General features: G+C 67.1%; 1 protein-coding gene across 1 annotated transcript; it reads right to left on the reverse strand.

The window, feature by feature from the left end:
• Positions 1–844: 844 nt before the first annotated feature.
• Positions 845–17,127, reverse strand: SLC6A19 (solute carrier family 6 member 19). Its single transcript, XM_032337842.1, has 12 exons — positions 16,926–17,127; positions 11,421–11,561; positions 10,751–10,888; positions 9,216–9,397; positions 8,800–8,910; positions 8,458–8,570; positions 6,903–7,031; positions 6,664–6,820; positions 4,853–5,057; positions 4,602–4,761; positions 2,901–3,063; positions 845–2,732 (listed from the first exon to the last, which is right to left on the reverse strand). The coding sequence occupies exons 1-12, from the start codon at positions 17,125–17,127 to the stop codon at positions 2,529–2,531; spliced, it is 1,905 nt and encodes a 634-aa protein (XP_032193733.1). The 3' UTR covers positions 845–2,528.
• Positions 17,128–18,989: the final 1,862 nt, after the last annotated feature.

The following is an 18,989-nucleotide window of genomic DNA, read 5'->3' on the forward strand; positions in this document are numbered from 1 at the left end:
AAAAACCACTGACTTCCTAATCAACCCTCTGATTCCGGGACGACTGTAGCCTCACTTGTCACCGTGAGGGGTGATGCAGAGCCGTGACAGCACGAGTCCCAGGCCCCCACAGGCACCCACCACGTGCAGGGACACAGGTTGGGGGAGGAGTGGGGCTCCCCTGATGGGGCAGGGGCAAGGGTGGGGCAGGAGGGGCTTCTTTTCTTGCCCCCAGCGGCCAAGGGTGCCCTCAGGCAGCGGTGGGACAGCAAGGCACCTGTGGCCACAGGGGCTCAGCCAGGCGGGGGGACATCCAAATCGTCCCCTCTGCGTGGGGTCCTCCTGCGGTGGGATGGCCCATAATGGGCTGACACAGTAGACTCAGCCTGGGCCTCCGGCGGGGTCTCCTGGACCCATGGACCCCCAGTGGATGCCTGCGGGACAGCCTGGGGCCCAGATGTGAAATTCCCACCTCCCAGGACGCTGGTCTCACATGGGCCTGAATATGTGGGTTCCAGAGATGTGGGCCGTGGTGGACACATTTCCGCTGACTCTTGGGTGGGAGAAAGGGAAGGGAAGCATGGGGAGGGCAGGTGCACCGCCCCCAGCCCCGCGGACCTGACCTCACTGGGGCACCGCCCCCAGCCCCGCGGACCTGACCTCACTGGGGCACCACGACCCTGAGTCCACCGCCCACGCTCCTCCTGCCTCTGCAGGGCCACACGCCACGCCCAGGGCCCCGTAGACGCAGCAGTTTTGTGTCATGACTTCTCCAGAGAAAACGACCCCCCCAGAACCGCGGTCCTGCGCTCCCCTGAGTGACGGGGCCCGGCTGTGCGCTCAACCCTCTGCATCTAGACAACACTTAGGCTGAGACTATGAAATAGTGATTTACTTAGACCGGTGCATGTTATGCCCACAAATCCCACATTTCCAACAACTTGCAAATACGCCAGATCTGCAAAACAAGGTGCTCTTCGGGGGACAGAATGACTGGATGGGCACCCGGGGCCACCCCCGCCCGTCTCCTCCTCACGCGCCCTGGGCGGGTGGTGTACCCCTGGGGGGCTGCTTGCTGGTCTCTCCGCTGGGGGGGCTTTGGGAGAAGGCGGAGGCTGGAGTGTGGCGGGACGGGGGACCCTGCACGGCGGGCCGTTAGCCCCTGAGGATTCTGTAGGCAGCCAGGCGACCAGCAGCATAAGAGGACAGCAGACGCCGGTGTTTGGAGGTTCACAGCGGGGCTGCAGGGCTGAACTGTGTGTCACCGAGGAGCGGGAGGCAGGGGGACAGGGACAGGGCCCTGGGGCAACCGAGTAGGGGGGACATGGCTTGGGGATCCATGCTCCACCCAGGCCCCCACCCCGGCCCAGTGGATGATCAGAAAACCCAGCTACATAAACTGAGATTTTTCCAAGGAGAGTGGAGGTGAGCTCATTAACACGGCCACCCTAGGTGCCCAGTGACTTTGGCTGAGACAGGCTGTCGAATCCCAGAAAACAACCCTTCCCATGACGGGGAGGGGAGAGCCAGCACCAGCTTCACCGAGGGACGCCGAGGACGTGGGCTTCCCGGTCCCTGCTGAGTTCGGGACACACGGACGGTCCTTGACCTTGGTGGCTATGGCCCAGTTACCCTGTAACTCGCCTTTTCTAGCACCTAGCTAAAAATTCATGCAGGGAATATGCCCTCTTACGAAAACTCAAAGGCTGGTTTCCGCCTTCACTTAGGCCAAGTTGAGTTTTGTTGAGCGCTCACCCATCCGCGGCCGCCAGGAGCAGTGATTAATGGGGTCGGCGGTCTCGGAGCCCGTATCCTGCCAAGGCCGGCGGGCGGGCGGCCAGACCTCCGAGGGACTCGGCGGAGTCTTCTGGAGCTCACAGCTAGGGGCTCGAGAAGGGCCATTCTCATCGCGGGGGACCAGTACCCCAACCTCGCTGTGAGCTCCTGGGTCCAGGGTCGATAGGACTGGAGCTGAGCGGCCGAGGGAGCACCTGCTCCATTTCCTGCCGGCCGCTCAGCAGGCACAGCCTCCCCACGGCGCCCCAGCCGGGACTCTCCCTCGGCGCCGATGTGGCGGGACCCGGCAGCGGCACCTGCCCCACCACACCCGTGACAAAGCAGGTGCGAGGGCCCTGGGGTTGTGCAGCATGTGTGTGTGTGTGTGTGTGCAGCAGGTGTGTGTGTGTGTGTACACGCACACACGCACACATGGCCGTGTGTGCACAAACGCGTTTATACAACACACCCACATACCACAGTCACGCACACAGCACATGTATGCACACGCCCACCACGTCCTCAAACACATGTGCACACACACGCATCACACATGCTTCCCTACAGCCCCCCATGCACAGTCTACATGTCACACTCTCACACGTGTACACGAACTTCTGCAAACGCACACACGCACACCCCCACATACCTGTGCAGCACGAGCACACTCACACACACACACACACTTGTGCACACTCACACGTGTGCGATCCTGCAGTGTGTGGCCTGGAACCTCCCCAACACCAACGGCCGCACACGCCAGGCTGGGCCACTCAGGACTTCAGGTCCCCATTGATAGAGGCCGTGGACAGTCCACTGACCAGCCCCTGGCGGTCCCCTGGCCTCTGGCAGCGGTCCCGGAGCAGCCTGTAGATGGCAAAGCCAGGGATGACCAGGCAGGGCACCCCAGCCACGATGACGACCACAGCGTACACCCAGCCCGGGTATGTGACCTTCTGGGATTTGGGAAATTCCTCCTGCAGAGAGAGTGGCAGTGAGCAGCCCGCAGGGTCTCCCTCGGGGCAGGCGCCCCCGCCCCCGCGGGTCAGCTTTTGGCCCTTGTGGGGGAGGGGAGGTACACCCCAGGCTCCCCACCCTGCAGGACCAAGACCCTCCCTGCCCCCCCCAGCAGCCCCGCGACTCACGTAGGCAGGGTCCCAGACGCTGTAGACCAGCTCCTCGTTGACCTTGACCACGAGGAAGAACAGGAAGATGACCAGCATGAGCAGCGGGCTGGCCACTCTCCACGTGACTTGCCAGAAGATGTTGGGCTTGTGGCCGATCATGAACTCGATGTCCCTGTTAAACCTGGACACAAGGCGGGAAGGAAGCCATCAGGGGTTTCTCCACAGGCCAGCGACCCCGGCGCAGCAGAGGGCGGCCGGCCGTGCAACCCTGACGGCGTCGCCATCTCCGGTGCCGCAGCCCGTTCTTCCTCTGCCCAGAGACCCGCCCCTCCAGGAGAGCCCAGTTCCTGCGTCAGAAGCCGCCTTAGGAGACCAGCGGGATGCTCCACTGTCTGCAGTGCCGCTGCCCGGAGCTCCAGACTGTAAACTCGCCGCGTGGACTCATGCAGAGCTGCAGCCCGTGCATCTAGGGCGGAGGGTGGCCCGACCAGCAGCCCCGTCCCAGACTCCCACCAGGGCTGTGGCCCTGCACCGTCTCCCGCCTGTCCAGGCCGGACTCTTCTGCACCGGAGTCCACTGTCTCTCGATGTTGGCATGGAGCACGCAGAACGTGGCCACGTGCTGTCCAGGGCCGCAGAGAGTCCAAGGGACACTGCTGCCCAGGCCTCGTCCCCAGGTGGGACCCAGCAGGAGTCTCCTGTGCACAGGGATGTCCTCCCTACGGCGTGTTGAACAGAGCTCTGCCAGCGTCCGGCTTCAGACTGTCCTCAGACGGTCCCAGACGGCCGTGCCCTCGTGCAGGCTGTCACAGGTCTGCATCACAACCTGCGGCAGGCACAGCAGCCTTCCCCCGCAGCGTCTGGTGGTGTCGTGGCCGCAGCCCCCCCCACTCCCTGGCTCCCAGGCGGGTTCACAGTGTGTTGTGGAAATCCGCATTTGCGCGGGGAGCTCTCGTGGGTGGAGGAGGCCCTCCAGCGGCTTGTACGTGCTTTATGGTAACAGACGCAGGCAGGTGGTCTCTGAGGCCCTGGGGAGCCCATCTCCCAGCGGGAGCCCAGGTGCCATGTTCTGGGCCTGGGGTCCTCTCTGATCAGGGCCTGATGTCCTGGGTGTCTGGCCACATAGGCCTCAGACGAGCCTGCTCACCCACTGTTCTTCTCTCTGTCTAGAAAGGCCTTGAGCTCCCTCCCCTTGGGCCTGGTGGCCTCCTTGGGACCTCATGGGGCAGCCTGGATCTCTGCTGTGGGAGCTTCTGGCCCTCACGTCTGCTGCCCATACCCCAGCCCCGGGGCTGCTCTGCCCACCCGGCCCGTCAGCGCCCGCGTCTCGGGCGGCCTGTGCGGGACTCCGGCCGCCTGCACGGGACGTGGTAGTGCTTCACCTTCAACTGGTGGTTCAGTGACGACCTTTCCTACCCTGCGGCTCTGGCCACACGGTCTCGAATTCCCTCCACGGTAGCGCTTTGCTTTCCTTCCGCCCCCGACATGCCGGAGAGTGCCCCGTCTGCTGGGTCCGGAAGCGTCTGGAAGCTGGAGGGCACACTGTGCGGACTGCTCCGGTGGACATCTGTCCGTGGCCCAGCCCCTCTGCCCTCAGCCACACGGGCGTCAGGCCCGTGCACGCTTGGCCCCAAGTCCCGGCGGGGCTGTCCCGCCCCCCCCAAAACCTGACCCGCTTACCCCCGCTGGAAACCGCCCGCCGCCACGGCCTCCCTCCTACCTGTCCACGCCGTACACGTACACGACGGCGAACATCTCGCAGAAGGCGATGACGAGCAGGGGGATGGAGCCTGCGTAGCCGTCCAGCAGGGAGAGCCAGTACTGGCCGGAGTTCAGCGTGAAGATGAAGGCCAGCAGGTACGTCCCCAGGCAGATGAGGCCTGTGGGGCAGAGAACGAGGCCGCTGCGGACGGAGACCCCGTGCCCTGGCCGCGCCCCGAGAGCCGTGCTCGCCGCCCCGGCCCCACGCACCCGTGAGCAGCTCCTTGGGCCACTTCTTCGGGATGATCCTGAGGTCCTGCAGGGGCACGACCACGCCCTCCATGTTCCCGAACATGGACGACAGGCCCAGGCAGAACAGCATGATGAAGAACAGCACGGACCACAGCGGGGACAAGGGCATCTTGGTGATGGCCTCCGTGAAGACGATGAAGGCCAGCCCGGTGCCCTCCACGCCCTGCAGGGGTGGGGCGGTGTCACAGAGCAACGAGGTCCCCCAGGGCCCCTCCCAGGCCCCATCCTTCCCAGACAGCGCCGCAGCCGCAGAGCCCCGCCGGGCGAGCAGAGGGCTGAGCCGAGCCGTTCGGAGAAAAAACCAGAACCTGTGTTCTAGGCCCTGCTGTATTTTTAAAGCTGAACTAGTCTGACGACCAGGAAAGGGCTGCCCTGCTCAGCGGCCGTCAGGGCCCCGGGCTGCCCAGACAGACCCGTGCCCCTGCAGAGACCATCTGCTCGCTGAGACGCACGCCGCACAGCTGGGCTCAGGGTGTGGGGTGACCTCCGCGAGGCCTGAGCCAGTGCCCAGAGCAGACGTCCCGGACCTGCGGCCAGTGGGCCCAGCTGAGCGGCCGCGGGCGGAGCGTGGGCTCCAACGCCGGACAGGGGCGGTAGCCCCACGCGGGTCTGCGAGACCCCTGTTTCAGCTCCTCCCCCGAGGTGTGTCCGGCGGGGTTGGCGGCTGAGTGAGGCGCCCTGGGCCCAGCGCTCCCTGCCGGGCTGCCCCTGTCCCCGGGACTCCCTCCCAAGTCAGGGCTCCCAAAGCGACTTCACAGCATTTGCAAGTTCAGAGGACACGGCTGCTGCCTTCCGCGCACGGATCGTGCCCGGGGCCGCCGGGGAGTGTAGGAGGAAAGGGGAGCGGCCAGCATCCGTGCGTCACGCAGGGGAGCAGCTTGACCCCGTGGGTGGACGGGAGTGAGAAGCCAGCCAGCCCCGGGACACAAACTCTCCATTCTCTCTGCAGAACTTCGTGAGAAGGCAAAACCGGGGCAGAAGCACCGGCCGGACCCTGGGCAGGGTGAGGGGTGGTGGGGCTGGGACTCAGCGCCCCGGGGACGCTCCATGCACAGCCCCGAGCACTGACGCCTCCCTCAGCTTCCAGAGGAGAAGGAATTCAGAGGCTCCGGTGCCCTCGGACAATGCCACCCCTTGTCCAGCATGTATCGGGGGACAGACTTGGTGAGGGGACCCTCCGGTCGCCCCCCTGCTCTGCTGGCTGTGCTCTCTCTGGCACACCTCGCTCCTGTGGAGCCTGTCGCCCCCCGGCCACTGGACTCCATGCCAGGCACTGAACGTGTGCGACATGTCCCCAGATAGCGCATGGGTCCAAAGTAGAAAATTCAAAATTTAAGTCCCATTGGCCCATAAATCCTGACCACGTGCCAGCTTCGCTGCTCATTGAGCCTGGCGTTTAGAGCCATCTGTGCCTCAGAGGACGGCTTGCAGAGCACGGCTCTGCCCGGGGACAGGGGCGGGGTCAGCCAGCCCGGAGTCAGCCATGCCCGCGAGGATGGCGGGGCGCGGGCTCGGTCAGCGCACGTCTGCGTGTTTGTCGGCGGAGTTCCAGCACTTGTGGACCTGGGGGTGTTGGCGTGTTTGACGCCGGGCACTGCGGGGGGCCAGGCCGCTGGGGCCCCAGGGCCCAGCCTTGGCCTTAGGCCTGGGGCACAGGCTCTGTGGCGCCCGGGACTCCGGGCCCATCAGATCTCGGCTCATGGGGAAGCGCGGCGCCTTCACCCCTGCCCCAGCCCGGGGATCCCCGGAGCACCCCCCGGGGGCCCAACCTCTGAGAGGAAGCTGTTCATGTCACAGGTCTGGAAGCGCAGCCTTGCGAAGGCCTCGGGATCTGAGCTGTTGCACCAAAGCTTCATCTCCTCGAAGTTCTCCTGCGTCACGTTGCCCTCGGGCAGGTCGAACCCATTCATGAGCGTCAGGATGTTCCTGGGAAGACAGGGGGCTGGCTGCAGGCTGGCGGCTCCCCGGAGACCACACGCGAGCTCCGGGGCAGGGGGCCACCACGTACGTGTTGAAACAGTCGTCAAAGCGCTCCGTGGCACGGAAGCCGATGATGGAGTAGACCACGGTGGCCGCGTACACGGACGTGAAGCCGTTGATGACCGACACGATCACAGCGTCCAGCTCGCAGTTGTTGCTGCGTGAGGATGGCGTCTGGTCATGGCCCACGGGGACGCCCGCCCGCCGGAGTCAGCACCCAATCGGCACAGGCACGGGGTGCCCAGTGGGGAGGGTGCAGCCACGAGGGACGCAGCCCACCCCGTGCTTCCCTTCCCGCCGTGTCCCCAGGACCCCGCCACGCTGGCCCTGGAGACCTGCCCCGGGTCGTGGGACCTCGAGGAGACGGGCTGGGCCCTGCCCCCTGCACTGGACACCTGAAGCCCATACCCTGGCTCAGCACTTCGAGAACACAGCCCCGACGCCCCAGCCCCACCCGCCAGGACCCACACCCTTTCGGATGCTTCTGGCCGCCGGCGTCGGGGGCAGATGACCGGCACTGGCAAGGGGAGCAGGGATCGGGCGCTGCTGCACGGCTGGGGGATGGGAAATGGGGTGGGCTCCGTGGAAAACACTCCCTTGAGCCCTTAACTCCAGAGCAGCCCCGCCCCGGCGCCCCACGGGCAGTGAAGGCACGTCAGCCCCCGAGCTCGGACACGAATGTTCGCCATCGCCAGAAGGTGGAAACAGCTCCTGTGTCCATCGTGGGAGGGGGGGAGGGCAACCGTGTGGCCCGTCCACGCCTGGGCATCCTCAGCGCGAAGGGCAGGAGGCGTGACACAGGCTGCAGCAGGGGTGGACGCCGAGGAAGTCGTGCTCAGGGACGGAAGCCAGACACGGAGGACGGCTCCTGGCCGTCCATGTGGTGAAAGGCTGGGAACAGGCCAGTCTGCCCAGAGAGGGAGCGGGCGGGGGGCAGGGGCGTGCTCTGGGGCTGGCAGAGCTGGGAATGTGACTGCACCAGTCGCTGGTGAGCACTGAGTGGGCAAACGGCCCCGGCTAAGAAGCACCTGCTGTCAGGTCCATCCCCTCGGCTGCCCCTGTCCCACCAACACCACAGCCAGCGGGTGAGCCCACCTGGCCCTACGCCCATCCCGTCTACTCCCGTGGCTTGTCTGTCTCTCTGCTGGACCACGGGTCCCAGCAGGACGGTCCTGGTGCACCAGGTGGGGCACAGGGAAGTGCCCCATAATGCTTGTGGAGGTGAAGGGCCCTTGCAGTTTGGACCCCTTCCACGAAGGTGTCAGGCCGTGGTGGACGGCAGGGGCCGGCCCTCCTGGGGTTCTGGGTGCTGAGGCACGACGGGGCGTAGGGTGGTGAACACCAGCGCTCGTGATCGCTGGGGCAGAGACACCAGGGGAGGTCGGGTCGTAAACGGGTCTCCCTGGGGGTTCCTCGCTCCTGAAAGCCCTCCTGAGGCCGCAGCACACCTCTTTGCACCCACGGGCACAGCCCTACAGGGACCCGGGGTCAGCGGGGCCACCCTTACGCCTTCCTCCGTTCACCCGTCCTGGGGCTGGGGAGGCCAAGGCACAAGGCGGGCAGGCAGAGCCCCCGACACTCACTGCACAGAGTTGTAGCTGGAGAAGGAGATGAGGCCCCCAAAGGCCAGTGAGAAGGAGTAGAAGACCTGAGCCCCCGCATCCAGCCAGGTGACCGGGTTGGCCAGCTCCGTGACCTGCAGCCGGACAGAGACCCTCAGTCATGCTTGGAAGGTCTGGGGACGGGGACGCAGGGCTCCTGGAGGGGACAGCTGGCGCACGGCCCGTGGTGGCCGCCCTCGGTCCACATGGTCACCATCGAGCAGACAGGCCCTGCCTGGATGCCACGAGGGGCCCAGAGCTGGCCGTCCCCCAGCCTGGCCTCTGCTGGGCCCTCTGGGCCTGGGCCGACCTTGGGAGACTCACGTTGGGCGTGAAGAGGAACACGATGCCGTTGGTGGCTCCCTTCAGCGTCAGGCCACGGATGAGGAAGATGGTTAGGACGACGTAGGGCAGCGTAGAGGTGATGTACACGGCCTGCGGACAGGGCAGGTGTGGGCCAAGGGGCTGGCGGAGCCAAGCAGGCTCCCGAGGAGAAGGGGTGACAGTGTGGGACCTGCGGCCCGCCCCTCCCTGTGTGCCCGGCCCCCAGGCTGCAGGCAGGAAGAGGTGCCCACTCCCCACGCTACCCACGTCCTGAAACTGCGGTGGTCCGGCTCCCCGGTCCCAGCTCTCGCGGCCACTTGCCCGCAGCCCTTCGAGCGCGGGGGCAGCAGAGGCCCCTCCCCGACAGTGAGCACGCGGGGCCCTCGCAGCGGCTGAGCGTGACCCCCCTGCAGTACCTTCCCGGTGGTCTCAATCCCGCGGATGGTGCAGACATAGAGGACGCTCCAGGCGCAGGTCAGGCAGAGCAGGACCCACCACTGGATGGAGCCGGAGTCGCTGATGGAGGTGGAGATGTTGAGGGTCTCCCGGTACCAGAAATAGTCCACGGAGGAGCTGCGGGCACACTCGTCCACGTAGCCTGGGGCGGGCGTCCCCACCAGTCAGAGCGGGTCAGGGAGTGCGAGCCGCCGCAAAGGACAGGAGCCCCGCCCCGAGCTGTGCTTCGGGACAGTGACAGTAGGGACGACGAACACACATCTGTGCGTACAAGCACGCGTGTGCACGCCCGCACACGTGCACACAGACACGCCCGCACGCGTGCTCACAGACACGCCCGCACGCGTGCACATTCGCACAAACACGTGCACCGCACACAGACACGACTCGCGGCACGAGTGTGCACACACGCACACCCACACGCCTGTGCACACACACGTGCGCGCCTGTGCACACATGCACACCCACACGCCTATGCACACACGCACACACACACGCCTGTGCACACACGCACACACACGCGCCTGTGCACATGAGGCCTCCGCTGCCTCCCTTCTCCCTCTTGCCCCGCTACAGGCACATGAGAGACCCACAGGCTGAGCTGGGAGTCGGCCCTCGGCCAGAGGCTCTGCCGCGCATGGGTCACAGGTCTCCACGGTTCCCTGGCTGAGGCCCATCCCGGGCCACAGTGTTCGACCTCACACGGTCTCATCCCTTTGGGCTCCAGGGTCCTGGGTGCCCTTCCAGGCCAGCCTGACACCCCGAGAAGAGGGAAGCCATCAGTCCTGGAGGGCCCCGACTCCATCTCCAGAGACAGGGACCGTGACCTGAATGGTCCCTGAAAGCAGCAAGAGAGGCCATGGGGGTGGGCCCTGTCCTTTCTCGACTCCGAGGGGCCTGCCTTGCCGGCCCCCACCCCAGCACATCTGGAGGGATCCGTGCAGCAAACCGCACTGGCCACATCGGCTTGTCGGACCCACGCTCACAACACAGGCCGCCCACGTCCCGATGGGCGTGTGTGCCCATAGCCCGGCCCCTGCTCTCACGCGTCCCCATGCCCTCACGGGCCACAGCCTAGGGCCCGCTCCCCCTTTCCCTGAGGGCCCTCCACCCCCAGAAGGAGCAGACAGTGAGGGGCGAGAGCGCTCTGCAGAGCCTCTGGGGACTGGGCAGGAAAGGCCAGTGGGAAGCGGGACACTGCCCTGCAGATGTTGGGGAGCAGCTCTCTGGGGCACCTGGAACTCCACACCCGCTGCCTGCATGGCGGGGACAGGTGGGCAGGTGTCCCGTCTCCTCCGTAACAACACAGGTGCTGCCACCCCTCCCGAGAGGGAAGCCTTAAACGGGCTCTGGTTTTGCAAGACCTGAGCTACGGCGGCTCCGGAACTTGGAAATCACAGCTCTTCGTGGGCCGTGGGCCGCCCGTCCCAGGGCGCGGCTCCCCCCACAGCCAGCGCCGGGGCCCCGTCCCCACCACGGCCTCGCCAGGTCTCACCCGTCCGGTTGGCGTTGAGTGGGCACTCGCTCCAGGGCAGGGGGTCCTGGAAGGAGTTGAAGAAGTACCACATGACCCAGGCGATGATGGTGTTGTAGTAGTAGCCCACCATGAAGGACACGAACATGGAGGCGATGCCTGGGGGACGAGACCGGCACTGCTCAGGAGTGGGGGGCCTTGCGGGGATGAGGGGTCAGGGCCGGACGGAGAGGTCCGCACTGGGAGGGGTCCGCTCTGGGGGGGAGGGGTCAGTGTGGGGGTAGGGGGTCGGCGCTGGGGGGGAGGGGTCCGCTCTGGGGGGGAGGGGTCGGCGCTGGGGGGAGGGGTCAGTGCTAGGAAGGAACTCCGTGGTCAGCGCCCCTCCTGGTCGGTCTGGCCATTGCTGAGCCCTGATCTGGGTGGGGAGGAGGGGCTCTACACTCCATGCGTGTCTATACCCTCATGCCCTGGGCACCTGGGTCTCAGGATGGCCTCAGCTGCCCGGCTGGTCCCTGGTAGCCGGGCGCGATGGGGCCTGGACCTGTGGCCCACGGTCCCCTGAGAGCCCAAGGATGGGTTTGCACAGGCCTGGGTGTGGAGCCCTGGGCCCCTCCTGTCCCTGAAATTAGGCAGAGAAGGAAGGGGGGTGCCGCTGTGAACCCTGGCTCTGGGCAGGGCCCCGGACACGCACCGACGCCCTTCAGGGCCGGGTGGATGGAGCTCCAGACGCCCACACTCCCCTTCCGCAGCCTCTGCCCGATGGCGAACTCCAGGTGCAGCAGGGGGATACCCTCCAGGACCAGCAGGATGAGGAACGGAATCATAAAGGCGCCTGCGTGGGGAGAAGGCGGCAGTGGGGGCCGGGGGCAGCGCGCGGGGCCTCTGGGGACACGGTGTTTGTCGACAGCGCCTCAGATTGGCAGCACAAGCACGGGCCTGGGACCTCACAGCCACGGGCACCATTTGCCACGGAGCTGCCTCACACCGTTGCCCCGCGGTAGCGTCTGTCCGCAGCCCACGGCGGCCCCTGGGAATGAGCGCCGGGGTCGCTGTGCTAGACGGAGCGTGGGAAGGCTCGGCAGCCTCCACTGGGCGGTGGGGAAGGGTCAGAGGGCACAGGTCCCGCGAGCCCAGGGTTCCGAGGCTGACCCGGCAGTCGCGCACCAGAGGGAGTCATTCTGAGCCTCGGGAGGCCAGCCTGGACGCGCGCGAGCAGGGGCCTCACCGCCCTCGTGGAGTCACCAGGACCCCCGGCATCTCACAAAACCCCCAGCTTTGGTGTCGGAGAGCAGGTCGAGGAGGGAAATTGTAAAGGCGACCACTGGGGTCCCCAGACTGCCTGGAAGCCCAGGAGGCTTTTGAGGCGCAACCATGGCGGGGGACGGTGCTGAGCGTTGCCCAGCAGTGATGAGCGCAGCCGTGGTGCCCCCCGGCCTGGACGCGAGCCAGGATGCGGCTCTGTGGCGGAGACCGGACGCTCCCTGCTTCAGGACTGACGGGGGATTTGGGTCCCCGCCTGGTAGCCACAGGCGCTGGACTCCCTAGACCCCTGTGGACCGAGACCCTTGAGCTGGGCTGTTTTCTCGCCGGGATGGCTCTCGGTCCGCGCTGATGGGGGCCGGCCATGACCTGCTGAGGGACGGTACTGGCCCCTGCCCGGCCTGGGGTCCCGCCCCAAGAGCAGGGGCATCTGGGACAGCCTCAGGCCGCTCTGCTCCCCCCCCCCACCGCGTCCTTTCTCCCCATGTTCTCCAGCCCCTGGCCCGAAGCCACGCCGCCCCCTGCTCCTTTCCAACTTGCTCGTTCTGCTTGTCCTGCTCCCCGAATCTGTCATGTCCTTCACCCCAACCCCACTCCTCCCACCCCCACGCCTGCGCCGGCCGCCTCCACCTCTGGGTGCTGCTCTCCTGGTCAGGGTGGGACTCAGACCCTGACCTAGAGGGCCCCGGGGGAGGCAGGCGGGGGCACTGTGTGTCCACACATACGTGCCTGCGGGCGTGAGTGTCCTTGTGTGCAGGTGCGCGAGTGGGTGGGCGTGTCCACATGTGTGCGTGTGTTGGTGCCTGCGTGTATGTGTGAGGGGACAGAGCCACAGCCGTCTCTCTTCTTGCTCTCACATGTCTCCGTCCTTCTGTCTGTGGGGTCCTCATGCTGGGAGCGCCAGGCCTCCTGCCGTGGGTCGTTGTCCTACACATAGGACTGCCCGAGTGGCCTCACTCCCTAGCCGGGGCTCCAGGACCAGGCTCCTTCAGAAGCTGGGGCTGCGTCAGAGGCAGGGGTCCAAGTTCCAGGAACTCAGGGGTGTGGGCTTGACAATGACATAAAAGCAAATCCAAGGACAGGTACCAGGAGACCAAGAGCCACCAGCTAGATGCCCCCTGGGTATGGGGGCACAGCCCGGGCCACTCAGAGCCCAGCAGGACCTGCTCGCTGGGTCCCCGTGTCAGTGAGGGTCTAGTTACAAAAAGAAAAGACTTTCCTCTCCAACGTCTCCTTAGAGGCTTGATCTGAAAACCTTCGAGCAAAAGTACCAAGAAAACAAGCGCACGGCAGCACACCAAGTTTGCAAACGCCCTTCCATCCCATGGCCTTGTCTCGTGATGCTGCTCTCACCACCGGTCTCTCCGCCCCTCAATCGCCGGCAGGAAACTCCTATTCATGCTTGGAAACCTCACTGGGAGACCTCCTTATCCAGGGCGCGTCTGCCACTGCCTGCGCTCCCGGCACCCTCCCTCACGGGAGCCCCTCCGGGCCCACAGACCAGTGGCTCCCTGTGCGTCAGGCTCGGCTCGCAGCGGGCATGGCCCGTGGAGGGACAGAGTGGAGCATGGGGGACGCGTCCACACCACCCCCCAGCGGAGCCCTCTGGGTCCCCTGGGGCCCGCCCCCCTGGCGCCCCCAGCCCCGGGACCTCGGCCCCTTGCTCGTCCCCAGGACAAGCATGTTCTCCAGCAATACCTGGTTCCAGAGAAAGCCCCAGGGACACACGGCTTTCCTCTCAGAACCAGCGCCGTGGGGCGAGGTGGGGAAGCAGGGAGGTCAGAGGCGGGCACCGTGGCGCCCACATGTGCTTCCAAAGGTCCTGGGAGACGGGCCTCCTGGTGCTGCCCGGCGCCCGCTTGGTGGGCGGAACAGGTGGAGGCGGCGGGCGGGGCAGGAGGAGCGGCTGGTGCCCGCAGGAGACGCACCTGCCGGCACATAACCCTGGCGGGGAGACTGGGGCAGGGGGGCGCGGAGCAGGTCTGCCAGAGAGGAGCCCTGTGAGCCCCCGGCCAGGCGCAGGGTCACGGCCGGCAGACACGTGCTGGGCTGTGGAGGCGCCCGGGAGGCTGGAGGGTTGATTGCAAACCCTCGACAGGCCGCCCATAGTGCGGGTCGGACTTGGGCTTTTCCCGATCACCCGCAGCGGTCCAGGAAACGTGGCATCCTTGCGGATGGGCTGAGCAGCAGGTGTGCTGGGGGCACCGGCCGCCTCCCCCAGGGGCCCACGGACCAGCACGGCCCCTCTCTCGCGTGTCTCTCACCGGGTCCCTAAAGGCAGCTGAGGATGGCCTCTCGGCCCCTCCCCCAGGGCCTTCCTGGCCTTCTGGCCTCCTGCCCGCAGCTCTGAGCAGCCGGCACCAGTCACTGACCCGCGGGCTGGACGGCCGTCCTGTGCGGGGAAGATGCCGCGGCCGTGAGCTCCTCACTCCCTGGGTCTGGCCCACCCCTGGCCTCCCTTCCAGCTGCCTGTCTGCTCTGGGGGTCCCAGTCAGCACCTAGAGTGCCCCGGGGCACGGGCCCGCTCTCAGCCGGCCTTGGGGAGGGCACCAGAGAGGGCACCCAGGGGCGGCAGCTTGTCCAGGACCTGGAGGTCGTGACCCTGGGATGGGCGCCACCTTGGGTTGACTCCTGGGGCCCTCCTCCCCTGGGGCCTGCACCCTGGAGCTCACGACGAGGCCCTTCGAGGCCCAGAAGGCTCTGCCCAAAGGGGCCTTGCCACCCCTTCCCCGTCCCCTGGGCCCACCGAGCCCCAGTGCACCCCCGGTCGGCAGGGAGCCGTGAGGTCACTACAGACAGAGCTTGGGGGGGAGGCTGGGGGTCCCGCACCCATGAGCACTGCTCCCGGCAGCCAGGATGGGGCTGGGGGCCAGAGACGGAAGCGCAGTGGCCTCCAGCCCGAGGGCCTCCTGGTCAGGGTGGCCAGTGTGACTTACGGCTGCCAGGGTAGAGCCCAGGCCCAGCCTTCCAGAGCTCGCCGGCTGCGAGGGGGTGGGGGCGCAGGAAGGGGTGTGGGGGCGCAGGAAGGGCCCGGGAGGGCCAGCGCGGGCTCCCCTTGGCCAAGGCCTAGAAGGACCGTGCTCTTTGAGCTCATGGGGATCTCCTGAAGCAAAGCCCAGCCCGAGATGTGTTCGGGGAGGGGAGCCCGTGCCCAGAGAGCCAGCGGCCCAGGGCGGGGAGTTCAGGGGAGGGGCCGAGAGGCCACACGGACTCCGGCTCTGCGGGCCTCTGGTCCGACATCCCCGACACCCCCCGCCTGGGGCCACACACAAGAGTTGCTCCCAGTCGGAGGACCTTTCCTGACACGGCCCAGTGCCCGCCCTCACCCCGCTCCCACCCGGTTCCCGTCCCGGAGCCGGGACCCCGCGCCTCGGTCAGGGTGGAGCTGGGCTGTGGAGACACGGCGCCCACGGGCCGGTCCAGCCACAGCCCCATCAGTCCACAGGGTCTGGGAGCGGGGCTCCCACACGGCCCCCGTGGAATCAGAGCCAGTGTGTGGCGGCCCCCGTGGAATCAGAGCAGTGTGTGGCGGCCCCGAAAGCCCCCATTCCCCACAGTGACTTCTCTGTGGGGTCCCACAGCCTCCGGGATTTACTTGGCAAGCGTTCCTCCGGTGGCTCCCGTGGTGCCACACGCCCTGGTTTCGGGCACGGGCGTCTGGCCTCCGCCCACAGAGCAGGCCCACCCCTGAGGTCCTGGGGCCCCACACGGCACAGGGACGGCCCCTTTCCCCGTCAGGCGGGCTTCACGCAGCCCACAGTGGGGAGGCGGGGAGTCTGCTCCGTGCTGAGCTCCCAGTGGAACGGAGCAAGGGTGGAGGGGTTGGGGAGACCCTAGGGCGGTCCCCGGGGGGCAGGTTACCGGGCAGTCTCAGAAGGAAGCGGCGCTGACATCAGGGGCTCTGCTCCTGGGGACCCGTCTCTCACCCCCCTGCCCCCAGCGCCACGGTCCCCGCCTCCCAGAAGCACAGGAGGGAAAGACAAATCGCGGGAACTCAGGGCCGCTGGGCTTGACCTGGAACCACTTCTGCTTTTCCTGAGCAAACTTCCACATCCCAAAGCGCAGGCAAGAGCCTGTAGGTCCTTCAGAGACAGAAGGAAAACAGCCCCTGCTGACCCCCGTCCCCGGAGCGCCTGTGTCCGCAGAGCAGCCGCCAGCCGGCTCACAGAGCCAGACCCCTCTGCCTTCACCCCTGTCAGGGCTGGGGGCCAAGGCAGGCAGGAGCCATGGACACACGGACATCCCGGAGCCCACGGACACTGGGACGGTGGGCAAGGGGACAAGGCCATGAGGACACTGACCCAGCATCCCTGGGGGACCTGTGGGTGGGGGAGGGGCAGCCTCAACCTGTGGAAAGAGACCCCTGGGCTGCAGGCAAGGCCCCCGGAGGCCTCTGGAGGGGGCAGGAGGGGTCGAGGCCAGGGTGCCCTTGTGCGGGTCGCCTGCCCCGTCCCTCCAGGAAGGTGGCGCCAGCTCTGGCCTTAGGACACGCACCAAGCACAGGGAGAGCTGAGATGGGGCCCCATGGTGGACACGAAGACAGCTGGGCTCGCTGCCCTGCCAGACTCGGGGGGGCGGGCTCCATCCGGAGCAGTGGCCGGCTCCTCTTAGACCCCCACATGCAGGTCAGATGTGTTCGAGAACAGGGCAGGGCTCCCCACACCCGGACACTTGGGCACGCAGGGGCAGGGCATCCCTCACTTCCTGCCATGAGCTGGGAACAGACGGCCCCGGACCACTGGCCACCCAGCCCAGCCCTGCCCGGCCCGGCCCGGCCCCCGGCACACGCGTGGAGGCACGTGGCGCTCCGAGGGAAGGCACAAATGCGTGCCGTCCTGCCCGCGGCCCGGGGGTGCTGGCGTCCCAGGGGAACGTGGCGCCACTCACACCCAGGCCCCTGTCTGCCATCCCCCGTCCCCCCAGCCCCGTGGCCTACCTCCGCCGTGGCTCTGGCACAGGTAAGGGAAACGCCACACATTGCCCAGGCCCACGCAGAAGCCCACGCACGTGAGCATGTACTGGGCCTTGTTGTCCCACTTGGGCCTGGAGCTGGCCTCCTCCGCCTCGATGGTCTCCAGCTGGCCGAGGGAGGGTATCCGGGCCTCCAGGCCCGGGTTGGGCAGCACGAGCCTCACCATGGTGGTCGCCAGGCAGGTCCCTCCCCACGGAGACAGGCCAGCAGCCGGAGGGTGAGTGGCCAGTGGCCCAGAGCCCCGGCACTTTATAGGGAACCTTTGGCACCTTGCCCCAGGCGCCTGGCGTCAGCAGATCTGACGGCCAGTCCGCCCCAGCTGTTAATGCCTTATCTGCGGAGGCTCGGCAGACCCTCGGAAGCAGCTCTGCAGGTGCCAGCCGGCCCCTCCCGCTGTGTAAACGCCCGAGTCTGCCGTCCCCCACCCCCCAGGGTGCTCCTGGGCCACCCCCAGCTCAATAGCCTGGCGGACTCGGCGGGACGCTGCTCCTCTCCGACCCCGGGATGCTCTCTTGTGGCCACACCCCCCACCCCGCAGCAGAGCGCAGCCCTGAGCGGCCCTGTCTCCCCAGCTCTCTGCCAGCAGGCTGAGTGCTGGGGCATCCCTGAGCCCCCATCCCAGTCCAGGACATGAGGGGGACCCTGGGCCCTGGGAGCAGCCCACTGCCCTGTTCACACCAAGCTTGGGGCTGCCCAGACCCCTCCTGGGCCAAGCTCTGGCATATGGGGACCCAGAGCTATTGTGGACTCAGGGCCTCTAGGACTCAGGGACCCAGACTGGGCTCCAGGGCTCTCTGGCCCACGGACTTCCCCGAGGCTTCACTCGTCCGCCACCCAGCCTCTCCCTGGGGCAGCTGGAGTCCCTTGCGTCCAGTGCCTTGCGTGGGGCAGCCCCCCACACCCCTGAGCTGGGGGGCGAGGCCTGCAGTGGGAAGTGGGGTCTTGGCCCCCAGAACGGTCAGGCAGGGTGACACACAGAAGCCAGCTGCATGTGCAGATGGCAGCGTGGCCTCTACTCGGCGCCCTCCGGAGCAAGCTGGGGGGCCAGAAGAGAACCCCACCCAGGGTTTGGCGTCTGAGCAGAGACTGAGGCAGAGCAGGGACCTCGGGGTGAAGGTTGTGTGCAGGGATGGTGAGGGCCCCTCCCGACTCAGTTCCCGAAACCCCACCGCAGTCCTGGCCGCCCGCCGGCCGCCGCGCCTCTGGTGAGTGGCCACGCAGTACCCGGCCCGCCCACAGGACTTTCCCCGGCAACGCCCGTCCCCTGCCTCGGACCAGCTTTTGGGGTCAGCGGGGCACCAAGCTCTCCCTGCCACCTGGTCCTTCCCAGGGGGACGGGCTCCGTCACGGCGACTGTCTGCTTGTCAGGCTCCCCGGGGACCTGTGCCACTGGACAATAACATCCCCAAGGCTGGGCACGGGATGCCCTGACCCCGACCCCACCCCGTGAGACCGGTTCACACTGACATCCGAGGGTTCTTCGCGTGAGGACGGTGAGGACGGGCAAGGGCCACTCAGAGAGGGGTGAGCCCGGGAATCTGACCTTTGCCCCAGGACAGGGGACTAGGGAGGGGTGCAGGCCGGAAGGGAGCGATCAGGTCAGAATTTAGGGGCGTCTCGTTCCGAGATAACAATGCAGGCCGGGCAGGCAGAGGCCACCGCAGAGACAGAGACGGGGGGAGAGACGCCGAGACACAGAAGGAGAGAGAGGAGGGAGGTGTCCCAGGCTGGCCCAGGCCCCGGGGAGGGTTGTGGGGGGGCAGGCACACTCCGGAAGCAGGGAGGTGTGGCCTGGACCCTGAGGGCTGGTGAAGGGCGGGAGTGAAGGGGCTCGTCCGGGTCCTGGGTGTGTCCGGAGTGAGAGCCCTCCCCTCCCCTCCCCAACAGGAGGCCGAGGCAGGAGTCCTGGTGTGGGGGGAGGGTCCCGGCCCCCTGCAGGCCTTTCCCAGGGGTGTCCCTGAGCCTTGAGAGGGGCCCTCTCTGGAAGCCTCCGCAGGAATCCAGACCCGGACTACCTTCCCTGCGGCC

This window comes from Mustela erminea, chromosome 3 (genome assembly GCF_009829155.1).
Source record: "Mustela erminea isolate mMusErm1 chromosome 3, mMusErm1.Pri, whole genome shotgun sequence".
NCBI lineage: Eukaryota > Metazoa > Chordata > Mammalia > Carnivora > Mustelidae > Mustela > Mustela erminea.